General features: G+C 33.3%; 1 protein-coding gene across 1 annotated transcript; it reads right to left on the reverse strand.

Moving 5' to 3' along the window:
* Positions 1–1,420: 1,420 nt before the first annotated feature.
* LOC114287279 (uncharacterized) lies at positions 1,421–2,851 on the reverse strand. The gene has a single exon (XM_028230577.2). It carries the CDS (start codon positions 2,623–2,625, stop codon positions 1,642–1,644), a length of 984 nt encoding a protein of 327 aa, XP_028086378.2. The 5' UTR covers positions 2,626–2,851; the 3' UTR covers positions 1,421–1,641.
* Positions 2,852–13,941: the final 11,090 nt, after the last annotated feature.

The raw sequence follows: 13,941 nt of genomic DNA on the forward strand, positions 1-13,941 counted from the left end.
TGCAGTGCTAACCTAATTGGAATCGTTTAGTTTTATTTTGATACTCTTTACACTCACCTCCTTTATTGATATATATATATATATATATTTAAATCTCTTGTCTTGTACTATAATTTTCATCAATAAAAAAAAATTTTTTTGCTAATAAAAAACATAATTTATGAGTAATACTATAATGACAAATTAATTGACAAATTAGATGGTAAGATCACATAGTGAAAATAAACGATTATTGTAGCATTACTCATTTATACATTTTAATTTTAAAGTATATGCATCCCCTCTCTTAATTATCCGTCAGTGTATGTTAGCTACGCCATTTCGGAAATCAGGCTCATGTGGTTTTTGATGGATGCAATTAGCATCTAATCCCTGTTTCAAAATGACTTGAAAATTTGACCTACCTATTCTTCTCACAACAGCCATTTTTTACACAATTGAGAAAATGGGAGCATGATTACACTAATTTTGGGGCTTAATCAAATTGTTTGAATGAGAGACAAGAAGACACAATCATAGACCATTATTACAACAACCAACAACTTTTTTTCCTTTCCTCAGTGAAAAAGTTTTTCTGCAAGCCAAACTGTGGCAACGTAAGAAGGCGTCACATAGTAAAATATAATTAAACAAACACATTTTTATTCCATTCCGTCAATGTTGAAAAAGTTTGAATGTTTAAACATTTACATCTTTCAAAAAAACTCAAATTTTAAATATTTCAACATGTCTCGCCTTGGTATGGTATCACCTATATGGGGCAATAGGAATTCATGCACTATACGTTGTGTTTAATTGGAGAATTTGATGAGAGATTTAGAAAGAGAAAGAAAAAATATAAGTAAAATATGAATAAAATATACTTACATTTTATCTAATTTTATACACATTTTTCTCTTTTCCTTTTCAAATTTCCTAATCAAATAAAGCATAATAGGAGACGAAATGTGGACAAATACAAATAATTACAGGGACCATGCTAAAATATTTAATGATGTTTCACCACCTAATCTGTTTAAAGAACTATTTAATCACCCCCAATAATTGCAATGCTATTTATTCAGAAAAAATACACAGAAGAATTGAAAATCTACAGATTAAATTCATTCCAAGTGTGAATGTGTCATACCAAACAGCACCATACGTTTACATTTTTGACATTTTGTTTTTGGGGATCTATAGCACTATGGTTGGGCTGCATGGTATGTGCAGCAAAACCATGCTTCTACTCCAAGTTGAAGGACCAATAAGCAATCACTGGTTCACACATATATATGTTTCTGAATTAGAAGAAAAATCAATACATATGTCCAATTCATGCATAGGTTTCTTGAATTGAGATTGAGAAAAACATGGTCCATTTAGAGTTTAGAGACATACAAAACATACATGGCAGCAAAATATCTTTTTGAAGGAAAGATTACGCTGTACAAATTATACATTTCCATTAAAAAAAAAGTAGCTTGATTACAATTATTTCTCACATAATTCACCCCATTGATTCAAATAAAAAAAAAGGTCAAACACTATGTAGAGAAAATTTAGTAGTGAAAATAAACTTTGGACAAGACCAAAAAAAAAAAAAAAAAAAATGGAAAAAACATAAGTCACCTTGATTATTATTATTATTATTTTGTATGATCATCTCTTCCAACTTCTACTCCTTGAGAATGGATCTCTCATACCACCAACAACCCAAGTTTCCTTTGCAACATCTGATGACAATTTACAGAAATCATTGTCATATCTCATCACCACTGCCAAGCTCTTCCCTTTCTTCTCTTCCTCCATCGCGAACTTTGCTTTCTTTTCTTTTTCCTCTTCTCTCTCTTCATCTTCGTCTTCTTTTTCTTCTCTCTCTTCTATCCAGCTTTTAGCAGGAGCAGACCTACAACGCATGAGCAATAGAGCATTAGGTGGTGGAGCAATAGGCTCTTCCTTAAGAGCTTTGTCTTTGTCTCTCTCTTTACTCTCTTCTTTGGTGATCCTATTGCTTTGCTCTTCTTGTAGAACCATGAACCATTTGGAAAAGACAGTTCTTGAAGTTTCATTGTCAATTCCCACTTCTTCAACCTCATCGTCTTCGTCATCATCAGAAGTGAGACCCGTGGTGGTGGGAAAAGTCCCAAAGCATCGAAAATCAAACCTTATTCTCCGTAAATACGTCAAGAATTGCATTATATCCTTCTTGAATCCTAAAGATTCAACCCAAGTGGCTCTTTTCTTCTGTTTCTTGTTGTTGTGAAGCCTCTCTATCTCTTCCATGACTGACTGCCAATTTTTGCATGAACCAGCTTTAGGTTTAGGCCTGACTTTGATCTGTCCAGCGCAGGTGACTCGTGGGGATGTGGGTTCAGCGATTTCTGAGCCCATTGGCTTGGTTTTAGCCCATAGGAGAGGGCTGGCTTGGCCACCACCACCACCAACTCCAACCCCTCTGAAGCTTGATTTTTTGAGGGGGTTGTGGTGGTGGTGGTGGTGGTGGTGGTTGTGATGGTGGTGGCGTTCAGATGGCCTTGAAGGGCTGCAGATGGGTTTGTTGGGGATTAGTTTAAGGTGGGCTCTTGAAGGAAAACAGACCAAGAGATCTGCTGAAGGAGGACCTTTGCTTTCTCTTCCTTCCATGGTGTGCTTGTTTGTTTTCTCTTTCTTTTTCTTTTCACTTCTGTGTGTGTGTGTGTGTGTATTTGGTTTGGATCTTGTGCTTGCTGTTGTTGAAATGTATGTGTGATCTTTGGGCTTTTGAGGTTTTAGGTCAGCTTTTTAAAAGAAATGAAGGAGGAGGAGGCAGGGCAATGACAACTCTTCTCTCTGTAACTTTTCCTCTTTACCATTTGTTTGTTCATTTATTTATTTATTTTTCCTATACCCCTTCCTGCTTTTGAAATGCACGAAGGATCTTCTAGAGTGAAATTTTTTTAAAGTTTTCTAAAGTGCTACATTGTGTGGTTGAGATTTATTGGCAAGTCACATCAGAAAAATTGATGTGACTTGCCAGTAAATCTCAACCACACAATATAACACTCTAGGAAACTTTAGAGAAATTTCACTCTAAAGGATCTTTGCTCTTTGAAATGGTAGCATGAATCTTCTACAGTGATCTTAGAGTAATTTTTTATATAAGTATTGTATTTTTTATTTTTAAATATTTTTTATTTAAGTATGGTAGCATGAATCTAGTATTTTATTTTTATTTTTATACAAGTATTGTATTTTTTATAAGTATTGTATTTATTTATATAAGTATTGTATTTTTTTTATCTTCTACAGTGATCTTTTGTAATTTTTTTATTTTTTATATAAGTATTTTTTATTTTAATTATTTTATTTTTAAATTTGTAAAATTAAATTTCATTTATTCAAAATATTACTCTAGAATCACTTTAGGAAAAGTCATTCTGAAAAATCCTTACTCTTAAAATGCGATCTCAAGAGACTTTATTTTTTTGTTCAGTTTTGAAGTATTGACCAGCAACTCATTTTTTAAATTATTAGAGAGAATGACAACTAAATTACTGATAGTCTCAACATACTCTTCCCATGTGGCCAGACTCTTTTTCATAAATTGGTCAAATATGTATAAGTACTTTTAATTTTTAAGTAGGTAGTGAAATTCAAACACATAATCTATTGTCATTGTATTGAATTGTTGACAGTTATCTCATCTGAAAACTTATATTGTTATTATTGATGTCTCAACACCCAGCAATGCTATGTACTCAAAATTTTAATTAAAAAATATTCAAAATCTATGATGTATAGGTCAAAATTCATTTTACATGGGAATCATGTTTAAATCTTTGCCTCCCATGGTGTGTTTGTATTCTATTTCTTTCTTTCCGTCACTTCTCTCTATCTGTCCTATGTCTTTTTGGTTCAGATCTTGTGCCTTCTTGTTAATGAAATGTAGGTGTGGTCTTTGGGCTTTGAGGTTTGTTTAGGTTAGCTTTCTAAAAGAAATGTAAACAATGCAATGACAGCTTTCTCTCTGTTACTTTGTTCCTCTTTACCATCTGTTTTTTTTTTTTTTTTTTTTTAAATTTTTTTTTAAATCCTCTTTTGTTTTTTCTCTCTCATCTTTTGCCAAACAAAATTAAATTAAAGCAAGGAGGGAAAAGTTGATGTCCATGAGCATTGTTTCATGATCCAATGATAGCCTCGACTTATTGTGAGCCCATGCCAGTTATGCTCTGATGGTATTGCCCCCATACATATCCACAACTACCAAATCGCCCCTCTTCATAAGGGAGCTGTGGCAGGATCATGTGGCTATATGTTACCATCCAATTTTCTGATTCCCCTCTCAAAACATTCACATGTATTAAATTATGTTTTAAAATTATCACATACCAAAATTTTTAATAATTCAATAATTGTGAATAGTTTGTTACAGAGGCTCATACACATTTAGAAATAGAAGAACTTTGACACTATATGTCTACTTAATGATAGAAGGTACGTTGAATGGGCATGACCACACTGAAATTCTAAAAATGTCTAATAATTTTTGCATCTTCTCTTTAAAGTCTCAGAGTGACGTAAAATTATAAGTGTTTTGATAGTTCATTGGTTTACATAATGTTAGTCATTTTATGACAAGGTTATAGATTAATGTAGGGTGGAGATTCTCGAGTTCATGAGTAGAATGGAAGGAATTGTTAGGATATATGAGGTTTGTTATAGATTTCACTGTGGTGTTTTGAATGATTTTTTTTTTTGGTTAGATCTCGTGTATATATTATTCATTAAAAAATTAGATTAATATGATAATTATAGCCACATAATCTATCATATATATCTTCTAAAAAATGAATGTACTATCTTAAAATTGACTTTTCATTTATTTTTATAAAGATGTATATAATGAAACCATGCTGCTATAATTATCATATCAATCTATTTTTTTCATAAATAATCTATATATAAAAGGCCATACAAAATAAAAGGTTTAGATTATCATAATGGAACTCATCATGAACTCCATAGACCTAACAACACTCGCTAAGTTTGAATGGCAGGAATGTTAAGAGAGAATTAAAATGTAATTTTGATTTCTAATAATCCCAGCGTTGGATTGAATTGGATTGGAAAAGTGATTCCTATTTTGCAACTAGAGTAGGAATCATGTTTCCAAATTATGTAGTAATCCGATTCCCCAACCTCCCCATGAGAATCTCATATTCTTAGAGGAATGTCAGTCATTTAGGCTATGTTTGGGTCATAATTTTTTTTTTTAAACTATTCTCGTTCTCCTTCAAATTTTTTGCCATCCAAACATAATTTCAATGTAATAAGTTCGGTTGAGGCATGACTGCAACGGTTGTTTATGTAATTTTACAATAATGAATATTACATGGTACACACCGAAAGTGTTAGACATTTGAAGGAACTATAGGATTTATCAAAAGAGAGCAATGCCATAATGGAGGGGGAGTGATGCAATTGAGAGCACTTGGAGGGATGGCCCTTAAGCCCCAACGCAACCCACTATTGCATCTTGCTTTAAGATTAGACTTCACTACTTTTCTTTGGGACCCTTCCATGAAGAGTCTCAAATATGTGCTTTGTCCCTCTTGATGATTTACAATTATCTTTTTTTCCAAATTTAAATCTGAATTAGACAGTGTTGTTTAAGTTTGTGAGTTCAATTTGAATTAGAAAATATTGTTTGATTTCTTCTTGTTTAAATCTAAGTTAGGCAGTGTCGTTCAAGTTTGTGGAGCTCATCATGAATTTTATTTTGATGATTCAATCAGTTCATTTTGTTAAATTCTTGAATATATCATTCATAAAAAGTAATCAGATTAACTAGATGATTCAATCGTATATATTTTTTAAAAATGAAAGATTTGTCTAATTTTAAAAGTAAACTATTTATTTTTTGAAATATTTAATCTTGAAAAAAAATCCAACATGATAAGAACCTTTAAGGGATGTTCAAATCAATGTTTGCAAGTGTCATTGCTTTAAGTACAGCTTGTTACCAATTATTATTAGCAATCACAAGAACGTAAACATGTAAAGTTTAAGCTATCTATGGCTATGCCTAATGTTTGTTTTTTCACGTGGCATGTGTATACTTAATAATACAGCAATGCTCTACCAACATAAATTATGTGCATAGAAAAACTTTAAAAATTTTAATATCTGATTCAGATTTATTATAAATGTAAATTTCATATCAATAAGAATTAAATCTGAATCATTAATTATTTTTTTGTACATACATTTTTGTACATGTATCTTCATATCTTACTAATCATTGTTTTTGTTTATGATATCGTATATTGATTTGTATAAAACAATAATAATCTATTCAAGTTCAACTTCTCTCTAATTAAAGAGAATGACTTAGATTGATTCACTACAATATTTTCTTAATTTAGTGATATTTGAAAGTGTTACAAAATTATTAGTTTAATGACATTTTTTTAGTCTTGTGGCATTTTGAACAAGTGCCATTTGTATCCGTGCCACAGTAGATATTAGTGCCATGGTAGATACTTGCAAGTGCCACTACACCATCATGGCTAAAAACTTTCAATGACATTTTGATGTCATGGTAGATATTATTTGTGGCACTATCAAGCGCTATTAAAAAAAGAGTTAGTGACACTTATAAGTGTCATTACACCATCAAGACTAAAACCTTTCAGTGACATTTTAATGTCATGGGAGGTACTATTCGTGACGCTATCAAGTTTCATTCGTGACGATAATTCGTTGTAGAACAATTTGATCCGCTCTTGCGGAGACTCGAACTGCCAACCTCCTGCACCATAAACTTTACACACCACATTCTTCCCACTACATCTCTATAGCATCACATGATTATATATGCAACATATATTATTTATATAGTACATACATCCATATTAATATAAAAGTATATGTATAAACATAATTATTTTATTGAACATAATTTATGTAAAATAAACTATTTATTAGTAAAATAAAAAAAAACTACTTTTGGCCACTAAAAATATTTTTTAGTCGCCAATTCTATACTTTTGGCTACTAATTATTTTTTAGTTGCTAAAAAACTTAACTTTTGCCGACCAAAATCAGATTTAGTCGCCGAAGATGCACTTTCAGCTACCAATATTTTGGTCGCCAAAAAATTTAATGAGCCTTAGGATTTTAGTTCTCCCGCGCTAAAAATGACTACTTTTGGCGACTAAACTTACTTTTTAGTCACCAATTGTAGACTTTTGGCTACTAAAATTTTTTTTGGCACCAAAAAGCTTTACTTTTGGCTACTAAAATTTTTTTAGTCTGTAAAACCCATATAATCAGCGACCAAACTTATTTTTAGTTGCCAATTGTAGACTTTTGGCTACTAAATTTTTTTAGTGGCCAAAAGCCTTTACTTTGGGCTACTAAAAATTTTTTAGTCACTAAAACACATATAATCAGCGACCAAACTTAGTTTTAATCGCCAATTGTAGACTTTTGGCTACTAAAATTGTTTAGTCGCCAAAAAGCTTTACTTTTGGCAACTAATGCTGTTTTGGTCGCTGAAAGCTATACTTTCAGTGACCAAATTAGGGTGGTCAGGAAATTTAGTCGCCGAATGTGCTTTTTCCTGTAGTGTATTGAGTTTAATTTATTTATTTTTAATCATTTACTGCATTTTAAAAATTTAGAAAATATATTGGCATTTTTTGTTTTTTCAAAAATGCCATTATAAGCTTGGAAAGTTTTTGGCTTTGTGGCATTTTTCAAAATACTATAAAATATTTGTTTATGACACTTTTCACCTAAGTGCCATAAAAAGTAATTTGCACCTACCTAGTGTCATGATATTTTTTAAAAAATGCCATTGCGACTAAAGTTTAGTGGCATCTGTTTGTAAATGTTATGAACATAATTTTGTGTGATTATTTTATAAAATGCCATAAAATTGATGTGACATTTCTTTCTTGAAATGCCACTAGAGCCTTATATGTTTGTGGTTCTGTGGCATTTTTCTAAAACATTTAATGCCAATTTTTATTTTTGGGGCATTTTCTAAAAACATGCCACTAGTGTAGTGTCACTAAAGTATAAATTTATTGTAGTGACATTTTTGTTGTGGTGAATTGACACTTTTTTTAATTGAAATGCCACTAGAGCCTTGTGTGTTTGTGGCTCTATGACATTTTTCTAAAAAATACCACAAAATATTCTTTTTGTGACATTTTTTAAGAACATGGCACTAGTATAGTACCACTAAAATGTGTTTTTGTTGTAGTGATTTCAGCTTTTCTTGGTCCAAGTTTTTGTTGGGTGTCAAGTGATCAATTTTAATGATTCAATTGGATGATTTACAAGTTTATATGCGTATAGATCATTCATCAAAAAATTAAATTAATTTCTTAATTGTATTTGCATGATTTAATCATGTTTATTTGATAATATATTCTTAAAATCATCTTAGTCAACCATTTATTTAATTTTAGATATATGAAATCATATAATTATATCTATCAAATTAATCTAATTTTTTCATACATATTTTATACAAATTTAATCATCAAAATAAATTAAGGGATTGTCAAAAAATAGAAGTGGGCCATCTGGTCATTCTCTCAAACTAGATAAAAATTGGACTACTTGTTAGTTTTAACAATCTATATAACACAAAGGAGATAGCTTTCCTGCAGTCCACTAATTAGACAATTTAGGGCATTGTGGGCTTATCTTAGGTGGTCATTCTCTCAAATTGGATAAATGTTGGACTCTACTTGGTAGTTTTAACAATACATATAATACAAAGGACGCGGCTTCCTTGCAGTCCACTAAAATTAGACAATTTAGGGCATTATGAACTTATCTCAAGTCCACCTTGATTATCTAAATTATAGAAATTTTTAATAGTTGCCGAATAGATGATCTATGTAAAAATCAAGTTAATTAAATATCGATAACTAAAGATTTTTTCATATGAATAGTTTACATCAAAGATTTTTTCATGCTACAGTTCAAAGAAGTCAGAGAAATCAACTCGTTAAACTTAAATTTGAGATGGGGGTTTGGTATGAATTTGACGAGAAGATCAATGGCCATCTACTTAATTATTTTCAAGATTTGTTCAAAGCAGCTGAACCCATCGATTTTACAGAGGCACTGTCGGTAGTTGACATTGATGTTACAGTTGCTATGAATGCAACTTTCACACAACCTATTACAAATGCAGAAATTAAGCGTGTAACATTTCAATTAGGCCGACTCAAAACCCCTGGCCCATATGGTTACCCTGGGATATTTAACTAACAACACTAGAATGTTATAGGTCCATCAGTGTGCTTGGCTATCCGTAGCTTCTTGGAGGGAGATATGGGACCTCGAGAGTGGAACCACACTAATCTTGTGTTGATTCCCAAAGTGGTTGCTCCAAAAAAGTTGTCCCATTATTGATCGATAAACCTTTGTAACTTCAATATGAAAACCATTTCGAAAATCTTGGTGAATAAGTTGAAAGGGAGTCTTAGGCATTTGATTACCCCACACCAATAAGCTTTTGTTCCTGGCCGTTTGGTCCAAGATAGCATCTTGATGACACATGAGGCCTTTCATTACCTCAAACTCAAAAGAGGGGAAATCGAATAAATCTTGTTATGAAACTTGATTTTAATAAGGCCTACGACCACATCCAATGGGACTTTCTGGAGGCGTTATTGAGGAAATTGGGCTTTCATGATCAGTGGGTTAAGTAGGTCATGGATTGTGTCTTGACAGTCAATTTCTCAATTTTGCCTTTACTCTTTCTTGCGGCCTCAGGCAAGGGGATCCTTTATCTCTGAAAAATCTAGGAATCTCCTAGATGTTGATTTGTGATTGTATATCAATTTTAAGCAGTATATAACAATCCCAATCAAACAATCAAAACAAATCGACACAATGATTTTACATGGAAAAACCACAATTGGACACCTCCAATTGTGATAAAAAAATCACGGGCAAAAGCCACAAAACAATCCACTAAAAAGACGTAAAGAAATTACACAGGTATACTCTCAATTACCTAGCGAATCCACGCCCGAATTGAACCAACCCCTATGTGCCTCTTCCAACCCCGTCTTCACCTCGGAATTGCCTTGACGATGAGCCACTCCAGAATCCACCAAAGCTTCAAGCTCAAATTCTTCAGAATCCACCGAAGAACAACTCTCTCTTTTGTATAGAATTAAACAAACAATTCTTTGATGTGAACTTCTAAAACCACGAGTTGAATACTCAATCAAAATATCAAAGAAAACTAGCAAAATATCTCCAGAGATAAACCTTAATATCCAAAAATAAGATCTGGAGAAGTAATCCTAAAATCTGACAGAAACCCGTACTTATAGAAATCTGGGACTGCGAAGCTCGCTCGAGCGAAGACTCTCTCACTCGAGCGAGGAACCAAAAACACGTGTTTTCCATAAGTGGCTTCGCTCAAGCCAAACAACCTACGCTCGAGCGTAAAATCATCTCTTTCAGCTCGATCCCCGTCATAATCAGCAAAGTGGCAATCTTGAAAGTATTAACATCACAAACTTCTCTGCAAGGCACAATTTGGGTTGGATTCGCATCTAAAAACTCATAGCCTCACTGAAATAAAAAGTGCGAAAACAAATACAACTGAAAGGAGTTTTGTCAAACGGGGTTGCCAAGAATAAAAGCCTAACAATCTCCCCCTTTGGCAATGCCGTGACAAAACACACCTAACAAATAAAATCCTAATCACCCCAACTCAATACAGCCAACAAACGCAAACTTCTTTCTCAAGGTCATGATCTGCAAAACAGCTATTAATGCCACAATCTCCAAAACACCTATTAGTCCCATAAGAATATATGAAAAATATGACTAGATTATCTTGAAGCATTAGATGAAAAACATGAATAGATGTGATTTGGAGATTTTAAGAACATGTAGCATGACAATCAAAGATTTAAAGACATGTAAAATGAATAGATGAAAACTAAGACACATGTACCCGCACCCAATACAACATAACTTCCCCTTTTTGTCACGAATTGACAAAGGAAGCTCAAACAACTATAGCATGCAAGAAGGAAATAATAAACAGTGCATAGCAACATGCAAAACATATAGCCAATCTCCCTTACTAAACATATCAAAGTGTTCATGCTAAACAACTTTTGCACTGAAAAACCAAACTCCCTTACCAACCCAAATCAAGATGAACCCAACTCCTCCTCACTAAAAGCAACCACAAACACTGAAAACAGTGAACAAGAAGAAAACGACAAAAATAATATGGTGGAGCAAGCAAGAAATCTCATATTTGTACCTTAGAATACACAGGATTATCCAAGAAACACAATTACTTGAAAATACAATGTGCACAGTCTATAGAAGAGTCCTCATGAAAGAAAGTGATGCATTATGTAAAAAACATAGATCCCATGATAAAAGTGTGTGTGTGACTCTTGGAGTTCAACAAACACAAGATTCAAATCCTAGTAGTGATCTGAAAGCTGGACCTCTGACAAGAGAATCTGAGCACAACTACGGAAAGTCAAACCACTAGGAATCAAGGGGTATTTGGTGAGTAAAGGTGGAGGCTCCCCCTCAATCAATGAATCCTTTATTTTTTCCTTTATTTATTTATTTATTTATTTTTTACATCTTTTTCTTTTCTTTCTTTTGCACATTTTTTTCTTTCTTTTGCACACTCATTGGCGGCTGACATGCTTACGAGTATGGAAACCGAACCAGAGAAGCATGGATATAATAAAGATGGCTTGGTTGGTGACTCTGAAGTAACCTTTTCCTTATGGCTAGACGACAAAGAAATGAGAGGAAAGCCGTGGAGGTGCAAAAAGATGGAAGGTGGTTAAGAGACTCAATATCACCCATGATATGCTAGTATAGATCAATTCCTCAAGAATAGCAAAAGATACAATGCCAGAAGTCCATAGAAAAAAAAAAATCACTAAGGTGGAAGACTCCGATATTTGTTAATCCAAGAGTGTGTGCAGAATGTGACATACTAATCAAAAAACACACACTCCAAAATGAGTAATGACCACAGAAAGCACACACATATTAATATGTAATGGATATTCTTATCAATTCCAATATGCACTAAGGACCACTCAAAAATTTTAAGTTTGCAAAACCATACTAAGAAAATCTTTTTGCGTTTTTTCTTATTTTTTTATTTTTTTTCTTTTTCTAAACAAAGCAAGACAGAAAATGAACATGCACACATTAAGTGACTCAAAAAGAAAAAAAACACACAGAAACCTAAAAACTAAAAAGAATTAACACAAGTCAAGTTTTCGCACCCAAATCGTTTTAGTATGAACAAAGTTGTGAGCATTGCGGTTCTTGGATGGTGTCTTGACGTTGTGGTTCCCTTCCCCTTCAATGGGAACCCGTCTCGACTTGGTTTCCAACTTCCTATAGCTAGGTCAAGACAAACAAAACCTCTGTTCACGTTTAGTCTCAAGCAAATCAAAATAACGAGGTCTAATATGACCCTTAACCTCATTACCACAAATGAAGTGTCTCTTACCCCATGAGATGTTAGAATTTCTTCCATCTTTATGAGACACTCTCCCATGCAACTTATAACAATAAGGGCGAATATGACCATGCATACCACAATGATGACAAATAAAAACAGGGTGTACAGGACGTACCTTCTTTTCTTTGACCTTACCAACTCTAGGAAGATTGAGAAGTACATCCTCATGTTGAATTTTTTATTCTCCCTTTCCTTGAGTTCTTGTATCATGAGATCTGGAAGCACTCTGTTTTTGCTCTTTCTTACCACCAAAGCCAATGCCACTCTTGTTAGAACAAATTTGTTGAGACCCAATGATATTGTCCAAAGTCTTTGATCCTTTGTTCCAAAGACCAATGGTAGCCATAGCACACTTGAGTTTTTCCTCTTTCTTGATCATTAGTTCTTCCAAAGCAACTTGAGACATCTCGAGAGTTTCAATCTTTTCTTCATATGTTGCATAGATTTGTTGTAGCTCATTCCTCTCTGTCTTACAAGTCTAGAGTTTTTCACAAAGAGCTTGTCGATCATTAGAAATCTTAAGGGCATCATTCCTAGCCTCGGAAATCTCTTTCTTTAATTTGACATTCTCACTTTCACATGCTTTGAGTTTCGTAGTGAGTTTGTCATTCAATTTGGATAAATTAAGAGACTCCTTATACAACTTTTCATAAGCTTGCTCAAGCTCATCATCATCACTCTCTGAAGATTCATCATCAGTGGCATTCTCAACCGACCTCTTCGGATACTATGTTCGTCCTTCAGTTTCGGAAGCCACCATGAAAGCAAGGAACTGTTTATGTCCCTCTTCACCTTGATCTTCATTGTCACTTTCATCTTCATCAGATTCTGATTCATCATCCCAAGTGATAGCGAGGGCTTTCTTTTTCCTTAAACGAGTTGGGCATTCTGAAGCAAAGTGGCCAAATCCTTGGCATTCATAGCATTGGACTCTTTCAGAGTTCCTTTATATCTTTCCTTTCTCCTTCTTGGCTATAGGATTAATTTTGAGTCTATCTTTGCCTTTAGATTTATGAGTATGAGTAGATTCCAAAAGTTTAGGATTCATTTTCAGAAAAGATTTTTTAAATTGATTTATAAAAGCATCCGTAATCTTGGAATTTATCTCACAATTCTCAGCAGAATCCTCTTCAACTCTATGAGCACTACTATAAGCAATAGTTTCTTTTTGTTTCTTTTTGAAATTCCTATGTGCTTCATAAGTTTGGAGATTTTCAACCAAGTGATCCAGCTTGAGGCTGTCAACATCTTGAGCCTCCTCAATAGCCGTAACTTTTGGTTAGAATCGATCGGGCAAGGATCTCAAAATTTTTCTCACAACTTTGGATTCTGGTATTTTTTCACCTAAATTGAAGCTGAAATTTACAATGTCACTTAACTTCACATAAAATTCATCAAAGGTCTCATTATCTTTCATT

The sequence above is a fragment of the Camellia sinensis genome, chromosome 6, assembly GCF_055761805.1.
Source record: "Camellia sinensis isolate YWXY chromosome 6, ASM5576180v1, whole genome shotgun sequence".
NCBI lineage: Eukaryota > Viridiplantae > Streptophyta > Magnoliopsida > Ericales > Theaceae > Camellia > Camellia sinensis.

Excerpts from the sequence above, each read along its gene's own strand:
- LOC114287279 (XM_028230577.2), bottom strand. The coding sequence starts at position 2,625 with ATGGAAGGAAGAGAAAGCAAAGGTCCTCCTTCAGCAGATCTCTTGGTC.